Source organism: Hemiscyllium ocellatum, chromosome 23 (genome assembly GCF_020745735.1).
Source record: "Hemiscyllium ocellatum isolate sHemOce1 chromosome 23, sHemOce1.pat.X.cur, whole genome shotgun sequence".
In the NCBI taxonomy this organism is placed as follows: domain Eukaryota; kingdom Metazoa; phylum Chordata; class Chondrichthyes; order Orectolobiformes; family Hemiscylliidae; genus Hemiscyllium; species Hemiscyllium ocellatum.
The window spans coordinates 17,052,996-17,073,294 of record NC_083423.1 but is presented as its reverse complement, the minus strand read 5'-3'; the positions used below and the strand labels follow the sequence as shown (position 1 = coordinate 17,073,294).

Sequence of the window (20,299 nt, the reverse complement as noted above, 5' to 3'; positions counted from 1 at the left end):
AATAGCCCTTTAAAATTTCACAATCTGCCTTGGTGGGATTCAAACCATGTGCTGAAAATGTGTTGCTGGAAAAGCACAGCAGGTCAGGCAGCATCCAAGGAGCAGGAGAATCAACGTTTCGGGCATGAGCCCTTCTTCAGGAATGAGGAAAGTGTGTCCAGCAGGCTAAGATAAAAGGTAGGGAGGAGGGACTTGGGGGAGGGGCGTTGGAAATGCGATCGGTGGAAGGAGGTCAATGTGAGAGTGACAGGCCGGAGCGGGGGTGGGGGCGGAGAGGTCAGGAAGAAGATTGCAGATTAGGAAGGCGGTGCTGAGTTCGCTTGCAGCCTTGCACTGCTACCTACATTCTCCACGCTTGCAGACATGTGATGCTACCTACATTCCCTGCAATCCCCAGCTCAAACTCAGCACCACCTTCCTAACCTGCAGTCTTCTTCCAGACCTCTCCGCGCCAACCCCACTCCGGCCTATCACCCTCACCTTGACCTCCTTCCACCTATCGCATTTCCAACGCCGCTCCCCCAAGTCCCTCCTCCCTACCTTTTATCTTAGCCTGCTGGACACACTTTCCTCATTCCTGAAGAAGGGCTCATGCCCGAAATGTCGATTCTCCTGCTCCTTGGATGCTGCCTGACCTGCTGCGCTTTACCAGCAACACATTTTCAGCCCTGATCTCTAGCATCTGCAGTCCTTACTTTTTCTTCAAACCATGTGCCCAGGGCATCAGCCTGGGAGTCTGGACTGGTAGTCCAGTGACATTACCACTACACCACTACTTCTTCAACTAAGCTATTCCATTCCAAAGATGTTCCATCTGATAACATTAATATGTAATAGCCTCAGCGACTTCAATTTTAGGGTTCTTTTTCTACTTCTCTGTTCAGTGACGTCAATATAGATTTTTTTTAATTTCAAAAATGTACTTTAATCATAAAAATCTTTATATGCATACACAGACACTAGAGCAGTTCAATTCTATACAATCTTTACCAAACTCAAGCCATTTCTTACTAATATAAGACTATATTACATGCATTTGAGGCACCAGGAGTGTCCAATAAACTGAATGGACACGCATTGTACTTTGGCAGAAAGACCTTAGATGGTGGTCTATGCCTTGGCAGCAGCTGTCCCAACCTTTAGTGCATTCCTCAGTACGTAGTCTTGAACCTTGGAATGTGCCAAACTGCAACACTCAGTTGAGGTCAACTCCTTGGTCTGGAAGGCCAACAAGGTTTGGGCAGATCACAGACGTCTTTCACTGAGTTGATAGCCCTCCAGGGCAATTGATTTTTGTCTTTGTGTATGTTCCGAGGAACAGCCCATAGAGCACAGAGTCCTGCATCATGGAGCTGCTCAGGACGAACCTTAACAAAAACCATTGCATCTCTCCAGTTATCTTTGCAAAGGTACATTCCAGCAGTCACCCTCCACAGCCACTTCAAAGACACCGTGTGGTGGCACAGAGAGTCTGGGCGTACACGAAGGATCTCAGGTAGTGTCCTCCTCACCATCAGCCAAGCGATGGAAAATTCTGGTGGTGAGATGTTCTGTCAAAGGAATTTGACAGTCTGCTCAGGGAATAAGCTGAAAATGTGTTGCTGGAAAAGCGCAGCAGGTCAGGCAGCATCCAAGGAACAGGAAATTCGACATTTCGGGCATAAGCCCTTCATCTGAAATGAGGAAAGTGTGTCCAGCAGGCTAAGATAAAAGGTAGGGAGGAGGGGCGATGGAGATGTGATAGGTGAAAGGAGGTCAAGGTGAGGGTGATAGGCCGGAGTGGGGTGAGGCGGAGAGGTCAGGAAGAAGATTGCAGGTTAGGAAGGTGGTGCTGAGTTCGAGGGATTCGACTGAGACAAGGTGGGGGGAGGGGAAATGAGGAAACTGGAGAAATCGGAGTTCATCCCTTGTGGTTGGAGGGTTCCTAAGCGGAAGATGAGGCGTTCTTCCTCCAACTGTCGTGTTGTTATGGTCTGGTGATGGAGGAGTATCTGCATGTCCTTGGAGGAGTGGGAGGGGGAGTTAAAGTGGTGAGCCACGGGGTGGTTGGGTTGGTTGGTCCGGGTGCCCCAGAGGTGTTCTCTGAAACATTCCGCAAGTAGGCGGCCTGTCTCCCCAATATAGAGGAGGCCACATCGGGTGCAGCAGATGCAATAGATGATGTGTATGGAGGTGCAGGTGAATTTGTGGCGGATATGGAAGGATCCCTTGGGGCCTTGGAGAGAAGCAAGGGAGGAGGTGTGGGCGCAAGTTTTGCATTTCTTGCGGTTGCAGGGGAAAGTGCCGGGAGTGGAGGTTGGGTTGGTGGGGGGTGTGGACCTGACGAGGGAGTCACAGAGGGAGTGGTCTTTTCGGAACGCTGATCAGGGAGGGGAGGGAAATATATCCCTGGTGGTGGGGTCCGTTTGGAGGTGGCGGAAATGACGGCGGATGATACACTGTATATGGAGGTTGATGGGGTGGTAGGTGAGAACCAGTGGGGTTCTGTCCTGGTGGCGGTTGGAGGGGCGGGGCTCAAGGGCGGAGGAGCGGGAAGTGGAGGAGATGCGGTGGAGGGTATCGTCGATCACGTGTGGGGGGAATCTGCGGTCCTTGAAGGAGGAGGCCATCTGGGCTGTACTGTATTGGAACTGGTCCTCCTGGGAGCAGATGCGGTGGAGACGAAGGAATTGGGAATATGGGATGGCGTTTTTACAGGGGGCAGGGTGGGAGAAGGTGTAGTCTAGGTAGCTGTGGGAGTCAGTCGGTTTATAGTAGATGTCTGTGTTGATTTGGTCGCCCGAGAGAAATGGAAAGGTCTAGGAAGGGGAGGGAGGAGTCTGAGACGGTCCAGGTGAATTTGAGGTCGGGGTGGAAAGTGTTGGTAAAGTGGATGAACTGTTCAACCTCCTCGTGGGAGCACGAGGCAGCACCGATACAGTCATCGATGTAGCGGAGGAAAAGGTGGGGGGTCGTGCCAGTGTAGTTGCGGAAGATGGAATGTTAGCGGAGGAAAAGGTGGGGGGTGGTGGGAACCCTCCAACCACAAGGGATGAACTCAAATTTCTCCAGTTTCCTCATTTCCCCTCCCCCCACCTTGTCTCAGTCGAATCCCTCGAACTCAGCACCACCTTCCTAACCTGCAATCTTCTTCCTGACCTCTCCGCCCCACCCCACTCCGGCCTATCACCCTCACCTTGACCTCCTTCCACCTATCACATCTCCAATGCCCCTCCCTCAAGTCCCTCCTCCCTACCTTTTATCTTAGCCTGCTGGACACACCCTCCTCATTCCTGATGAAGGGCTTATGCCCGAAACGTCGAATTTCCTGTTCCTTGGATGCTGCCTGATCTGCTGCGCTTTTCCAGCAACACATTGTCAGCTCTGATCTCCAGCATCTGCAGATCTCACTTTCTCCTGCTCAGAGAATAACCCAACTTGACCCACCCTCTTTTTCCGTAGGGTCTCAAGGGTGTTACAAACTGACAACTTCCTGATAGACTTATGGTCAAAGGCATTGTTCTTTACAAATTTCTCCACATCAATATAGAAAGGGGACCAAAGTTACTTCAACAAAACTCTACACTTTGGATTAGCCCAGAACCACTGATCTTGCACACGCACTTTACTGACTGGGTATGTCTTGCATTTCTTTTTACCTTTTAAATGTAAATTAAGCATTTAAAAAAAAAATCAGCTTTTCATAATTCTAGCTGTAAATAATAAGGTTTCTATTTTAAATCCAATATGTAAATAAACTTTCTTTAAGCTTCACAGTCTGCACTCTTTGCTGGACATTAATTTGTAAATTCTGAAGTATTATCAAGGTACTAACAAAATAAGCTAAAATTGACATACTTTAAGCATTTTGAAATTTAAGGGACGTTATAATAAAACAGTATGTTACATTTGGATTTGAATTGAAATTGTAAGTTACTAAAATGTCAAACCTTATTTGAGAATTTGTCATTCTCAAAGGTTGGGCAGATGTTTTAATGTAAAACCGCTGAATATGAAGACAGTAAGCTTTGAAAAATTTAAAATGATTTTCTTTCCCTCTATATCGTGCACCTTCCTCAAATTCAAAGTGGGCAAATCAGGGGCTTTTACGGTAACTAGTTGGAACATGACATTTTTGCTTCTTCACCAAACTGAGCCTCTCTGACTTCTGGTTGAAGTGGCAACCTCCATGTTGGAAAATAAAAACTTGAGCTGCAAATGTGTTGCTGGTCAAAGCACAGCAGGCCAGGCAGCATCTCAGGAATAGAGAATTCGACGTTTCAAGCATAAGCCCTTCATCAGGAATAAGAGAGAGAGAGCCAAGCAGGCTAAGATAAAAGGTCGGGAGGAGGGACTAGGGGGAGGGGCGATGGAGGTGGGATAGGTGGAAGGAGGTCAAGGTGAGGGTGATAGGCCGGAGTGGGGTGGGGGCGGAGAGGTCAGGAAGAGGATTGCAGGTTAGGAGGGCGGTGCTGAGTTGAGGAAACCGACTGAGACAAGGTGGGGGGAGGGGGAATGAGGAAACTGGAGAAATCTGAATTCATACCTTGTGGTTGGAGGGTTCCCAGGCGGAAGATGAGGCGCTCCTCCTCCAGCCGTCGTGTAGTTGTGTTCTGCCGGTGGAGGAGTCCAAGGACCTGCATGTCCTCGGTGGAGTGGGAGGGGGAGTTAAAGTGTTGAGCCACGGGGTGATTGGGTTGGTTGGTTCGGGCGGCCCGGAGGTGTTCTCTGAAGCGTTCCGCAAGTAAGCGGCCTGTCTCACCAATATAGAGGAGGCCACATCGGGTGCAGCGGATGCAATAGATGATGTGTGTGGAGGTACAGGTGAACTTGTGGCGGATATGGAAGGATCCCTTGGGGCCTTGGAGGGAAGTGAGTGTGGAGGTGTGGGCGCAAGTTTTACATTTCCTGCGGTTGCAGGGGAAGGTGCCGGGGGTGGAGGTTGGGTTGGTGGGGGGTGTGGATCTGACGAGGGAGTCACGAAGGGAGTGGTCCTTGCGGAACGCTGATAGGGGAGGGGAGGGAAATATATCCTTGGTGGTGGGGTCCGTTTGGAGGTGGCGGAAATGGCGGCGGATGATACGTTGTATGCGGAGGTTGGTGGGGTGGTAGGTGAGAACCAGTGGGGTTCTGTCTTGGTGGCGGTTGGAGGAGCGGGGCTCAAGGGCGGAGGAGCGGGAAGTGGAGGAGATGCGGTGGAGGGCATCGTCGATCACGTCTGGGGGGAATCTGCGGTCCTTGAAGAAGGAGGCCATCTGGGCTGTGCGGTGTTGGAATTGGTCCTCCTGGGAGCAGATGCAGCGGAGACGAAGGAATTGGGAATATGGGATGGCGTTTTTACAGGGGGCAGGGTGGGAGGAGGTGTAGTCCAGGTAGCTGTGGGAGTCAGTCGGTTTATAATAGATGTCTGTGTTGAGTCGGTCGCCCGAGATAGAAATGGAAAGGTCTAGGAAGGGGAGGGAGGAGCCCGAGATAGAAATGGAAAGGTCTAGGAAGGCCCTTCATCACTCCACAACAACTGTGACAATGTGCTGAACCTACTTTCATATAGCTCATTGAACTTATATGATATCTTTACAAAATAGAAACGTCCAAATGCACTTCAAATGATACACCATTTCTTAGTACAGTTTCACTGCACTTCAAATACTTAATTTATTTTTTCCTTAATATAATTTCACTGAATACAATGTCACATATGCCAAATCTAATTTTCAGTAAATGGCATTTTTATTTAATCTTTGGTAGAGGAAAGCACACTGGTGCTATAGATATCAAACATGTAATACTTCACATTTTAAAAAGATCTTACATACTATCATTCTCGGTTATCTATCACAAAATGATAACAATTATAGTTTATTTTCAATATGGAATTCAAAGGCTGAAGACAGTAATTACCTGAAATACCATATATTTTTTAAACGTGTGTTTGATGCAACGAACCACATACTCAGTCTCTGCTTCTGTAAGCTGTACAGGTGCCGATGACTTGAAGAGTGGGCCAAGATGCTTGAATTCTGGAATAGCTGCCAATTGTTCTGTGTACAGATATTTCCAGCAAAAAAGAAACTAGTGTAATGAAAGAGCACCCAGTAAATTCAACCCTGACATTACAATATAAGTACTTTTGAACAAGGAACCAGAGTGGGCCACTCAGACCTTGGAGGCTTCTCTGCCATTCAAATAGAATCCTGGATGATCTGATTTTAACCACAAATCTATATTCCTGCATAACCCTGTTAATCTTTCATTTCTTGGTAATCAAGAATCTAACTCTGCCTTGAAAATATTTAAAAATTCGGCAACCATTGCCTTTTGAGAAAGTGAATTCCAAAGCTTCTCAAACTTTAGAGAAAAACATGTTTCCTCATCTCGGTCTTAAAAAGGCGGCCCCTTATTTTTTAAACTATCGCTTTTGGCATTCACCTGGTCAACTCCCCTCAGGATCTTATGTTTCAATTAAGACATGTCTGACACTTATAAACTCCAGAGGATACAGGTCTAACCTGCCCACCTTTTCCTCATAAAGCAATACGTTCATTTAAGGTATTAGTCTAGTAAAGCTTCTCTGAATAGCTTCCAATGCATTAACCTTCTTCCTGAAGTACAGTGACCAATACTGTACACAGATGCAGTCTCACCGATGGCCTGTATAACTGAAGCAGAAGCTCCTCACTCTTGCATTCGATTACCTTTCCAATAAAACACCATATTCTATTAGCTTTCCAGAATACTAGCAGTTGCCTGCATACTAATTTTGTGATCATTGCACCATATCTCTCTGCACCTCAGAATTCTATGACCTCTTACCACTTGAATAACATGCTTATTCTTCCAGAATGGACAATTTCACACTTTCCCACATCGTAGTCCATTTTCAGATCTTTGCCCGTTTATTTAACATGTGTATAACATTTTGCAGGCTTCTTTTGTCCTCCTTACACTTTCCTACCTATCTTTGAATCTTCATTGAACTCAGCTAGGTCCCTTCATCCAAATAAATGTGTATAAATTGTAAAGAGTTGATGTCCCAGCACTGATCCTTGTGACATTCTGCCAGCATGAAAAAGACCCTTGATACCAACTGTCTGCTTCCGGTTAGCCAGCCAAGTTTCTATCAATGCCAATATGTTATCCCCTAAGCCACGAGCATTTACTTTCCACAAGAACCCTTGATATGGCACTCCAGATTTCCAGAAAGCACTTAGTAAGTATAACGTATCCAATGGTTCCCATTTATCTGCAACAAAAGTTATTTCTTCAAGAACTCCAATAAATTAATAAAATATGATTTTCCTTTGATAAAACCACATTGACTTTGCCTGATTACTTTTAAACTTATCAAATCCACTGTTACAAACTCTTTAATAGTAGGTTCTAACATTTTCCCTTAAGGTAACAGGCCTGTAATTTCCACTTGTCTGCCCCCATTCCTGTTTTGAATAAAGGACTTCAGTTCGCTATTTTCCAACCTAAAGAAATCTTCCCCAAATCTACTGAGGTTTGGAGAATTAAAACCAATGCATCAAATATCTCACCAGCTACTCCTTTTAAGACCCTAGGCGCACCCTAAGGGGACCCATCAGAACCTAGGGATTTGTCAACTTGCAGTTCCAACAACGTGCTCAGTACTACTTTCCTGGTACAGTCAGTTCTTCTATAACGTGATGGTGGTGTTCTTGTGCAGCCCCACATTCTAGAAAAATCATACTTTAGAAACAGCGCTTAAAGTGTTGTCACTGTAATCACATTACAGCCAACACGTTTTAAAAGTTCATGCTATAGGAACCGCGACCCCAATTCATCAATTGCGTTACCTGTAGTTTTCTCGAGTTCATCCCTTCTTTTCATTTCCTGATTTAAAGTTATTTCACAGATGCTACTTGTATCATTTCTAATGAAGACCGATATAAAATATCTGTTAAATTTGGTTGCCATTTCTTTGTCCTCCATTACTAATTTCTCAAACTAATTTTCAATTGGACCACTTACTTTATTAGTTTTTTAAACAGCCGAAGAAACCTTTCCTAACTCTTAATTATTTTTGGCTAATTTTTTCAAACTCTAATCTTTTCCTTCTAATTATTTCTTTTAGGAATTATTTGCTGTTTTATATATTTTATCCAATCTTCTGACCTGCTACCTATTTTTGCTCAATTACATGACGTTTCTTTAAGTTTGATACTATCGTTGACTTTTGGTTAACTGTAAATGCAGGTCTGTCCTTTAGAATTTTTCATTTTTGTTGGAATGTGTCAACTATCTGATATATATTATAAATTATTTACAGGCCATAAATTCAACAAATCCATGTTATCATGAGCCTCTTCCTATCCCCCAACTTCATAAAACCCTTGCAAAAGATCTTTTTCTTTCTGGATTTCCCTTAAATGCATTTTAACTCAACTACTCCCTATAGTTTTAAGTTTCATATTTAAATCACTCTCTTGGAAAATAAATTTCTCTTGAATTCCCTATTAAATTTATTTGTGACAATCTTGTAGCTAGGTTTCCTGGCTCTGATCCTGCTTGCAAGTGGAAATACTTTCTCTGCATCTATCAAGACCTCCTGTAATCTTTTAGATCTGCATTAGGTCATCAGTCTTCCCTTTTCTAAGAGGAATGTCCGAACTAGAACATAGAACAAAACAGCTCATACTCGATGTTGCGTCAACCTGTGAACTAATCTAAATCCATACTCCTCTGCTATCTTATCATCATCCATGTGCTTATCCAAGGAACATTTAAATCTCACTAACATGGCTGAGTTAACTACATTGGCAGGTAGGGAATTTCATACCCTGACTGCTCCCCGAGTAAAGAACCTGTGTTTGACATCTGTCTTAAATCTATCACCCCTCCATTTGTAGTTATGCCCCCTCGTACAAACTGATATCATCATCCTAGGAAAAAGACTTTCACTGTCTACCTTATCTAATCCTTGTGATCATCTTGTATGTCTCTATCAAATCCCCTCTTAGCCTTCTTCTTTCCTATGAGAACAGACCCAAGTCTCTCAGCCTTTCCTGATAAGACCTTCCCTCCAGACCAGGCAACATCCTGGTAAATTTCCTCTGCACCTTTTCCAATGCTTCCACATCCTCCCTGTAATATGGCAACCAGAACTGTACACAACATTCTAAGTGCGGCCGCACTAGCGTTTTGTATAGTTGCAGCATGACATTACGGCTCCAGAACTCAATCCCTCTACCAAGGAAACCGTATGCTTTTTTAACAGCACTATCAACCTGGATGGCAAATTTCAGGGATCTTTGTACAGGTATCTTGATTAATCTTTCCTAATAGGTAACAACCCCTTAGTTCTGGTAAGATTCCAGTAAATACCTTTTTAATTTCTTCTAGAAGACTTCTATTATCACTAACTCCATTGTCGACATCAGTGGTAGGGATTCTAACAAGTAAGAGATGGTAGAGGCAGAATGGGGTTCACAAGCACAGATCCCCAGACAGCAGCACTTTTATGGCAGGGAAATATTAATTCGAAGTAACAAACTTTTCAAGAGCAGATTCACATGTTAAGAATGGATGATATGGAGATGCCGGTGTTGGACTGGGGTGTACAGCGTTAAAAATCACACAACGCCAGGTTATAATCCAATCAGTTTACTTGGAAGCACACTAGCTTTCGGAGCGTCGCTCCTTCATCAGGTGATAGTGGAGAGCTCAATCCTAACATGTAGAATTTATAGCAAAAAATTACAATGTGATGTAACTGAAATTATACATTGAAAAATTGATTGTCTTTGAGTCTTTCATCTGTTTGAATACGATGAGATCATTTGATGAAGGAGCGACGCTCCGAAAGGCTAGTGTGTTTCCAATTAAACCTGTTGGACTATAACCTGGTGTGTAATTTTTTAATGTTAAAATTAGAGTATATCTAAATAAATGAAAAAAAATTGCATTAAGTCATAGAACCTCGTGTAGTCAAAAATTAAACTTTTATTTTACCTTGGAATATGTCTTGACACAATGGTGCAATCTTCTCCAATTGTTTACTGGCAACAGCTGTAATTTCTGCAGGGAATAAATATGCAAAGGCAGAATTCTATTTTCAGAAACAATCTAAGAAATCAGGATTGCATCAGGAGTATGATCGGAGCAGATCATCATATAATATTAACTTGCTAACCATGCTGGACATTTTTAAGTTTACATTACAACTAAGTCTACTATAGATATATTACGTAATAATCACAATTAAAATAAATCACTTGACATTACATTCTGCAGAAAATAGTCCAAATAACACCACAGTGCTCACAATAACCAATTGGTAGATTAAATAAGCATCTAGCATGACATACTTGAATTGTTCAGCTTCATGACTTGTTTGGTGGAAGAGAGAAATGGTTGTAGAATCTTCATGATTTGCCCATAAATAAACTCTATAATTTCAACACAACAGTGAACTTTGGATCACACTGCACATACCAGTTTTGGGCTCAATGTGAACAGCAGTGACCAGGGGGACAGATTTCATGTCAAATGGTTTATCTGACGGCTCCAGGGTGTATTGATGTAAAGCTCGTTCTAAGCCTGGAATAGAGACTGACAAACCTGTGACGGAAAGAAAAATTGTAATCACTTCCCTTGAACAATTGTACAAACTGTGCTTTTTACCTCATCTTTAGTAGATGTATAACTAGTCAACAAAATTGCTTTAAAAAAATCTGAAAGAACTGCACACATTGGAAATCAGAAACAAGAACAGAAGTTGTTGAATCTGAAACATTAATTCTGTTTTCTCTCCAAAGATGCTGCCAGACCTGCTGAGGTTTTCCAGCAATTGCTAAGAATTGCTTAAAGTTTTTTTTCAAATGTTCCTATGCATTTCTTTCATGGAGTATGTACATTAGTCAGTTCTTGAAGACTCCAGGACAATGCTAGGAGATGTGGTTCTGTTCGTGGAGCTGGGAGTTTGTGTTGCAAACGTTTCGTCCCCTGTCTAGGTGACATCCTCAGTGCTTGGGAGCCTCCTGTGCTGCTTTCTCTGGCATTCATAAATGCCGGAGAAAACATCACAGAAGCGCTTCACAGAGGATGAAACATTTGCAACACAAATTCCCAGCTCGGCGAACAGAACCACAGCAACGAGCACCCGAGCTAAAAAATCTCCTCCCAAACTTTGAATGCTAGGAGAATTGGCAACCCCAGTGTTCAGGAAAATTCAAGTTCTAATTTGAATCATATACTCTGCTTTTATATTAATATTTTCACCTTAAATGTCATCTAACTCAGTTGCTTATCCCCAGTGACCTGGTTAGTATTTACCTCTCCAACAATTTTGTGAAGATATGTTATCTGATCATTATCATACTGCTGTTTGTAGGAGTTTGCTGTAAGCAAGTTGATCTGCTGCATTTCCTAAATTACAACAGCAACTACAAAAGTGAAAGGTTTCAAAATGAAACATAAAAGAAATGAAAAGTATTTCATTGGCTGTGAAGCACTTTGCAACCGTGACAGCGAGTATGCAAATCTTTTATATTAGAACTTCTTTTATTTTTAGCAAAAACTAACCATGTCAAAATTATCACACCAATTATAGCCTCCCATTTGTGGATTTGCAGCGAGAGCACTGATAGGGAGTTTTCAATACCTATCATAGCAATGGGCCTGGAATTATGAATTATGGCTGTGGCTGAGGCTGATAATGAATCGTCAAATGAAGGGGATAAAATGGTCCTCCATATGCTCTATCCAAATATCCAGGGTTAAGACAGTATACATACTTTCAGAAAACTTACCGTTAAAAATATAACTTGCATTGAGAACTTTCTGCCGTTGTTGTAATACATTCACGTAGAAAGTTGCACGATCACGAACTTCATCATCACAGTCCATCATACACCTGTGTGGTGGAAGATTTCAAGTTCATATTAATTTTTTGCCAGTCAATAGCCCAAGCAGATGGAAAATTTAGCAAGCAGCTTAAAATAATTGAACTTGACTGGGCTGAAACCTAATTGGCAAAACCTAATTTTGAGTGCGAATGGAAAGTGCTGACCAGCTACCTCACCCAATATTACTGTCATGGAGTCATAGAGATGTACATCCCGGAAACAGACACTTTGGTCCAACACGTCCATGCCGACCAGATATTCCAAACCAACCTAATCCTATTTGCCAGCACTTGGCCCATACCCCTCCAAACCATTCCTATTCATATACCCATTCAGATGCCTTTTAAATGTTGTAATTATATCAGCCTCACACCACATTCTCTGGCAGCTCATTCCATATACACACCACGCTCAGATTGAAAATGTTGCCCCTTAGGTCACTTTTACATCTTTCCCTTCTCACCCTAACCTGTGCCCTCTAGTTCTGGACTCCCCCTAGTCTATTTATCCTATCCATGCCCCTCATGGTTTTATAAACCTCTCAGGTCACCCCTCAACCTTTTGACGCTCCAGGAAAACAGCCCCGGCCTCTCCCCATAGCTCAAATCCTCCAACCCTGGTAACATCCTTGTTCATCTTTTCTGAAGCCTTTCAAGTTTCACAACATCTTTCCAATAGGAAGGAGATCAAAATCTCGCGCAATATTCCAAAAATGGCCTAGCCAACATCCTGTATAGCCACAACATGACTCCCCAACTCCTATACTCAATGCTCTGACCAATAAAGGAAAGCATGCCAAACATCATCTTCACTATCCCATCGACCTGTGACTCTACTTTCAAGGAGCTATGAACCTGAACTCCAAGGTCTCTTTGTTCAGCAATACTCCCTAGGATCTTTCCATTAAGTGTATAAGTCCTGCTAAGATTTGCTTTCCTAAAATGCAGCATCTCATTTATCTAAATTAAACTCCATCTGCCATTCTCAGCCTCAGCCCATTGGCCCATCTGATCAAGAGTCTGTTGTAATCTGAGGTAACCTTCTTCGCTGTCCACTACCGTTCCCATTTTGGTGTCATATGCAAACTTACTAACATATGAACCTCCTATGTTCATATCCAATTCATTTATGTAAATGACAAACAGTAGTGGACCTAGCACCGATCCTTGTGGCACTCTACTAGTCACAGGCGTCCAGTCTGGAAAACAATCCTCTACCACCACCCACCGTCTTCTGCCTTTGAGCCAGTTCTGTATCCAAATGGCTAGTTCTCTCTGTATTCCATGAGCTCTAACCCTGCTAACAAGTCACTATCTCACACAACTGGAGAATGACAGCAAACATTGCTGCAGATCTGAATTTTTCCAAGCATTCAATCTATTCAAAACATGCAAATTACTTCAACCTGCCTTCCCTTTTCCCTTAAGACAAGGGAATATACATGTGGAATTATACAGAAAAATACCTGGAACATAACACCTGGAAAAATAAATTTCAATTTCTGATCCCTTCCAAAATAAATAGTGTTAGTATTTTTGTTTAATTAAGCCACTTATTTCCTCTGGTTTCATTGACAAAAATATTCTTTGCTTCTTGAGGCAGTTCACGGATTATTTTGAGGCAAACCTTTCCCTCCAGAATGAGTAGGAAGACAGAATTAATGTTGCATGTGGTCAGTGAACACTTATCATAACTGACAGTTCTTGTGAAAGGTCAAACCTGAAACTTCAGCTCTGTTTCTTTCTCCACAGGTGCTGCTAGACTTTTCTGTTTTAATTTCAGTTCTAAACTGTTAAGCAACTACCCTTTTAAAAGGGGAAATTTATAACCAAGAGGATAATAGGACTCTAACCTCTGTAAAAGAACCAAGACACTTGGAAGCAGCTCTTCATTTTGGGCTCCAAACTTAGCTAATGCACTTACAGCAGCTGCAGGCAAAAAGTGAAATGGCAAACTGGTTAAAAGATCACACACAATGACAAATAAAGCATTGCTTTTATAGTGAAATATACTAAAGATAATTTGCTATAGCCCTTGTAAAGGGCAATTAAGTTGAATCTTCATTACAATTTCCTACATTACAACAGTGACCAAATTCCCTGAGCTGTGTTGCCACTCAGGAGGTTCCATGCATGCCAATCAGGATGCCAGCACATCGGCTTCTGGAAGCCACTGTCATGTACGGAGCTCATAGGTCCACAGTACTGAAAAAAATCATTCAGGGGGATTCTTGACAGTGACAACATGTCAAAGTAGTTAATTGGTGTAAAACACTCTGGGATGTTCAGTTATCATGAAAAGCATTATTCAGTAAATACCTGTTTTAGGTTACCTAATTTCAAGCAGTTTCACTTTACTGTCAATCATTTAGTGGGCCCTTAATCTTGTTTAACATTACAAATTTTGTTTAAAAGTCATTTCACAGTGGATCTAATATGGGGCCATGTGATATGACCAGTATCATTTTGGAATGCCTGCTGGATCCTTCCTCTCATTGCTGACCCACAGAAGTTCTCCCAATTCTGAACTACCTGGTCATCACTGAGCCTCTGGCTTATAGACTGTCTCACTCCTTGACATTTTGTCTCACTGCTGACTCTCCAGTTCACAACTGAACCACCTACAAGTTGAAGCTACTCCTGTGGCCTCTTGCTGCACATTTCCAGAGCCCTCATTCACAATAACGGTTTGGGAGAGTGAAGTAGCAAATGAAGGAGTCCGAGAGAAGGTGAACTGGCAAGAAGCATTGATGAAAGAGTATGTGTAGGAGTGGGAAGGGCCCCCAAGTCAGAAGGCTAACAGGTGAGAAGCTGCCAGGCAGTGAAGAAGTTCGAAAGTTATATGGTCAAAGTGAGCTGGGTCAGGAAGTCGAATGAGTGACAAGTGGGAAATTCAGGAAACAGGATTAGTCTTGAGCAGGATTGGTGGGATGCAGGAGGTAGGAAGGTGATTAGCATATTTCTTCATTATATTAAATTTCATTTTATTTTACAAGCTATTTAATTTACCAGTACAGCAAATTTTAATGAACCAACACTCTTGATAAACTTGCAAAACTTACAAACATTGAATACTGAAGTTGTAATATTCTGTCCAATTAGTATAGTTTTTTAATACCTCAGTATACTTCTTGTTCAATCGAATGGCCGCTCAAAATATCAACTGTTGATTCAATTTCAAGTTAATTTCTCCTCAAATACTGTGATCTACCACAATGTCAGAGTAGTCAGTTCAGTGTGTGATTGAGAAGGCTCTCTGCTGTTAAGTTTTATGCAAGGCAAAGTTATATTATTTTAAAATGATTTATTCTGTAAATAAAGAACAGTGACGTGTTTACCTTTGCATTACGTTTCGATTACTTAGCGCGTTTTTATATTGATAACATGGACCTCTTCGATATCTGGAATATTTAATCAAGCCATATTCTCCTGATCCCACTGATGTCGGTTAATAAAATGTTTGCTGTATAGAAATTAGCAATGAAGATTTCAAATGACAGGATATAACGTTTTAATGATTTTTTTTCTGATGAGAAAGGACCTTCAGAATTTAAATAATGAACACTTACATTGGTTTCAAGTGGGAAAATTTGATTCACTTAAATTCCTTGCATTTATCAGAGAGGGGAACGAAAAGAGAGAGAGAGCTGGTGGTTCCTCTTCATCATTAGGAGCATAGGTTTTGCCCAGCAGGTGATTATGATCTTGAAAACATTTTTTCCTGTTGTCAATCACTTGCTAATGAGTACAATTGTCCACCTAGGAAATTCAGTGTCACTGGACAATTTCTTATAGTTCAATTATGGCTTTCGAAAAGGAATTCAATTATCATCTGAAGACAAAGTTTTGAAGGACCACAGGGAAAAGGCAGGGGAATGAGACACCCTAATATGGTCCTTATGGTCCAGTCTCCCTCTGTGGTAACCACTTTCAAATGATTCAAACCCACCGTTCCCAAATCAGTAGCTTACAAAGAACACCTGTATCCTGAATACACAGAGAAGCTTCAGACAGCAAAAAGCTTTGTTGGATTTAACCATCTGCTTCAGATTATGAAGGAGTTGAGCAGCATTAATCATCTAGTTGATGAGTCAGCAGAAAGTAAAAATGCAAGAATCGAAAGAAAATTAAAACTTTCCATATACTACAGGACACATTTAAAAAAAATAAATTATCTTTCATTTTAGACCAAGATGAGTAGAAACAGGAGGGGGCAAAATCATTGAATATTTTTAAGGCAGAGGTAAATAGATTACTGATCAACAAGGGAGTCAGAGGTGATCAAGTGTAGGGAGGAATGTGAAGTTCAAACCACATTTCAAGAAGCCTTGCACTTACAAAATGGCAGAGCAGGTTTGAGGGGTCGAATGGCCTACTCTTGCTCCTAATTTACATAGGCTTACATGTGTTCATAAAACAGATTAAACATAACATTTTACACCTCCCTTTTGCATTTTATGTTCTACACTTGGCCTACTTGAGCAAGGAATGAACAGACATTCAGACTTGCTAATTCCTATTTCTCCTGAAGTGTTGCTAGTCTTTAGGTTACATAGTCAGATATGGAGATGGCAACAAGACAAAACATGATCTGCTTATCATTTTAAAAAAATGAGAAAAAAATGTAACATATGTACTCCTCTCTAATTACACAAACTCAAACAGTAGAAAACTGAACAGACAGTTTGAATATCACTGTGCATTAGATTACACATACCAGCTCTCACTGCCTCATTTTCCAATACCACCCTGTTGAATATGAAGCGTATGTATTTGGAAGGAACTGGAGTCTTGGGTGCTTCTCTACCCAATAGGTGTAAAATACGAGTGGCCAAAACAGTGTGCTCACAGTCTTCAATAAATTCACATAAATGGGCCAGACCAGTTTCTTTACTATCTGGATTCTCCTCAATGATGTTAATAATACAATCAACGATGGCACGTTTGTACTCAAACCCACCCTAAGCAAACAAATGTACATCACAATAAACAAAACATACTATCATAGAACAATAATGCAGAATACACTGCATATTAACAATCAATTTCATTTTTTAGCTGAGTCAAATTTAATAATTCCCAAAACATTTACAGAATAGGGGAATGTGGAGAGAATTCAGAACCCCAAGGCACAGGTTTAAAATAAGGGATCACCCATTTAAAATAGATGAGGAGAATTTTTTTATTCATTCACAGGATTACATATCAATGGCAAGGCCAGCATTTATTGCCCATCCCAGAAGACAGTTAAAATTCAACCAGATTACTGTGGATTTGAAGTCACATTCAAACTTGGGTCCCCAGAACATTACCTGGTTCTTTGGATTAATAATTCAGTGATAATACCACTAGGCCATCGCCTCCCCTCTTTTTCTCCAAGGATGATTGGCCTTCAGATTTCTTTTCTTCCCAGAGAGTCAGAAGTTACATAACACCAGGTTACAGTCAGATGAAATGACTTCACTTGATGGAGGAAAAGCGCTCCAAAAGTTTGTGATTTCAAATAAACCTGTTGGACTATAACTTGGTGTTGTGTGACTTCTGACTTTGTCCACCCCAGTTCAATACTGGCACCTCCACATCAGTTTTCTTCAGAGAGCAGTGGAGGCAGGGTCATTGAATATTTTTAGGTGGAATTAGATTGATTCTTGATGGGACAAAGGAATCAAATTAAAGGCTCCTAATTCATATGTTCATGTGCAACAACTATTTGCATAACTACAAATTATGTTCAATAAAATGTACCATAGCAGGATTTTAGCTCACCTCATCCCTCAGCATGTTAGAAAGGAAGTTCATCATAACACTGTGCTTACGAGGATATTTCTGGCAAAGTGCACTGATTGCTTCCACTACAACCACCTAAACAGCAATTGTATAAATGCAGTTCAGATGAGTACTCTCTAACAAACAATCTATTTAATCTCCTCATTTTACAAACATTTGTCTATATACTTTGACGTTGATGTTTACCTAACCTTAATGCAATTGACACTTAATAATAGATGTAAATCATGAATTAGGTCAGCTCTTGCAAGTGAATAAATTGTTGTTTCTGTCCAGCACCAGACATTCTTTAAATATTCATACTTTAAAATATAACAGTGATAAATAAAGCAAATAGGCTGCTATAGTTCTGCAAAAACATGTGGAATGCTGCTACAGTGTCATTTTCTTTACCTGCAGTGAAGTTGTTAGTATCTCAACCCATTTACTGAAAATGGTTGTTCAAATTAGTGGAGTTGTTCACCTAATTAAACAATGGATTAACATTTTTCGCTAAACTCAGATACATGTGCTAAATATTCATATCTTAGTATCCCATAAATACAATTTTAAGGTCAATGTTTTTCTCTAAAAAAAACTTTCATTATAAAATGATTCTAAAATTAAATGAAAACTGAAGAGTTCATGAACACTTAAAAAAAACTAATAAAATCTAAAAGTGCAGACTCCCTTTCATTACATTGAACCTATTCTCTAGACACACAGCTGGATAGGATTTTCCTGAATGTTTCACCTTAAATTCATCAGATATTTCAGACACGAAAGTTGAGATCTGCTTCATAAGCCGATCTACGCTACTCTCACTGCCAGTTTTCAGCAATGTGGTAATAGCCAGTGTTGCAATACTGCGGTTCGAGTCTGTGATCAGGTTCTCTAGGTCCAGGTTACAAGCAGTCACAGCAGATGGGTGTTTCATCGCAACCTTCCAGGAAACAAAAACAAATACTGAGATAATGTTACAATCAGTTCATTTACTGGCAATTCATACTTGCTACTAAACCCAGTTTTTCACTGAAGTATCTAGGGGTTCTATGGCATCCAGGTGACTTCAAGATGACACACTTGACAATGGAAGTTCAGAACCAAATCAACTGCCTGTAAAAGCTTCAATAATTCAGCAACTAAACAGATAGGTCTACAGCACTGCATGGTATTGTGGATAACTGACTAGCTTCACTAGCTCATTAAATATTGCAAGGTAAGCCTTTCAAAGGAGGTTGAAATGCACTCAGGTGACTCCACTAACCCAGTTACCTGACACTGCAGTTGTAGGCATAATCCGAGTTGGGTCAAACAGATGGAGGTTTATAACTATTCTAGTGATAAGCTGTTCAAGTATCAATTAATTCAATTGTAGCGATACAATGCACACTGTGGAGCCCCCATGCAGCCCTTCAAGGTGCATCTGAGCTCTTAGAACTAAAGCATCCTTTAAGAAGATAGTATGTGTATTCCTTTTGGAAAAAGCAAAAGTCTACCTATGTATGTTTCTCAGCGTAATAATTTGGTGACTTTTTGTGTATGCCAAACAATGATAAAACAATGATAGTTATACAAAAAAAAACAAAAATAAATTGTACAATGAATGATTCAGTGACTTAATACATTTTTAAAATGCACAAACATTACTTATTATAGTGAAAAAAGCAACAAACTGAGCTTACTTTGTTGAGAGTTCGAACAGCAGCGAATCTCAGAGCCGGTTTGGAAGAACTACAGAAAAGCTGCAGAACTGTTTGAAAAATGAAATATGTTAACTCAACTATACCAAATAGGAAGAATTAATAAGGTAAAATTCAACAGCAGCAAAGATTATTAATTTAAAACTAAATAAAGATATGAAAAATATTACTTGAACTAACTAAAAGCAAAATACCTTGGCTGCTGGAAATCTGAAATAAATAGAGAATGCTGGAACAACTCAGCATGCCTAGCAGCACTTGTGAAGAGATGCTGCAACACCTGCTCAGTTTCTCCAATATTCTTTGTATTTATTTGAGACAGTTATCCTGCCCTTCTAATGAATTATATACTATCACAGACGGTAGTAATAAGATTCACTTTCTTGAAGCAGCCAATTCATCACAGGGTGCATTTCCAAAACCAGAAAACTCCAAATGCAACAGAACAAGCATGCTGGTTCATTCATCTAATGCTATTCAACCAGGACCAATGTAATCCAAAGATGAAATGCCAATAAACCAAAGACTGGGCTCAGGCAACAAAACTTTTATCTCCACTTCTAAAGAAGTCTGGGGTACAGTTGTGAGAACTAATAGCCCTTCAGAACAGAAACCATTCTTCAGATGAACTTAAATAGTGAAAATTGAGCAGGTGTCAGTCATTGTGGATTTCAAAAATATGTCAGATCTGGTTCTTATTCCAAGCCATGTACAGAGACCAAATAAAGAAGAGTGGGAAGTATGGTCAATTCCTTTCTTTTTTACCATAACATTGCTGATATAATTACTACAAAGATACAGAGTCTGATGAAGTAATGTTTCTGATGATTTTCTTCCTCTCCTTTGTCCACAAGCACAGAAAACTGACAGTAGAATTCCCACAGTCAACGTCAGTTATTCCTAACTATGCTTGACTACTAAGCTTTGTATTTACACAATTAATCCATCAAGGGAACCACAGTTTTCAAACAACTTTTTTTTT

At 41.0% G+C, this 20,299-nt stretch overlaps 1 protein-coding gene across 1 annotated transcript in view; it reads right to left on the bottom strand.

The window, feature by feature from the left end:
- Positions 1–20,299, bottom strand: part of copg2 (COPI coat complex subunit gamma 2) — a 63,708-nt gene that overhangs the window by 6,356 nt on the left and 37,053 nt on the right. Inside the window, exons 11-19 of the mRNA XM_060842708.1 lie at positions 19,300–19,367; positions 18,369–18,557; positions 17,615–17,710; positions 16,566–16,809; positions 13,702–13,777; positions 11,754–11,857; positions 10,438–10,563; positions 9,955–10,020; positions 5,881–6,020 (exon numbers count right to left, since the gene is read on the bottom strand). Of these exons, the coding sequence (XP_060698691.1) occupies positions 5,881–6,020; positions 9,955–10,020; positions 10,438–10,563; positions 11,754–11,857; positions 13,702–13,777; positions 16,566–16,809; positions 17,615–17,710; positions 18,369–18,557; positions 19,300–19,367 (1,109 nt within the window). The remainder of the gene's footprint in view (positions 1–5,880; positions 6,021–9,954; positions 10,021–10,437; positions 10,564–11,753; positions 11,858–13,701; positions 13,778–16,565; positions 16,810–17,614; positions 17,711–18,368; positions 18,558–19,299; positions 19,368–20,299) is intronic.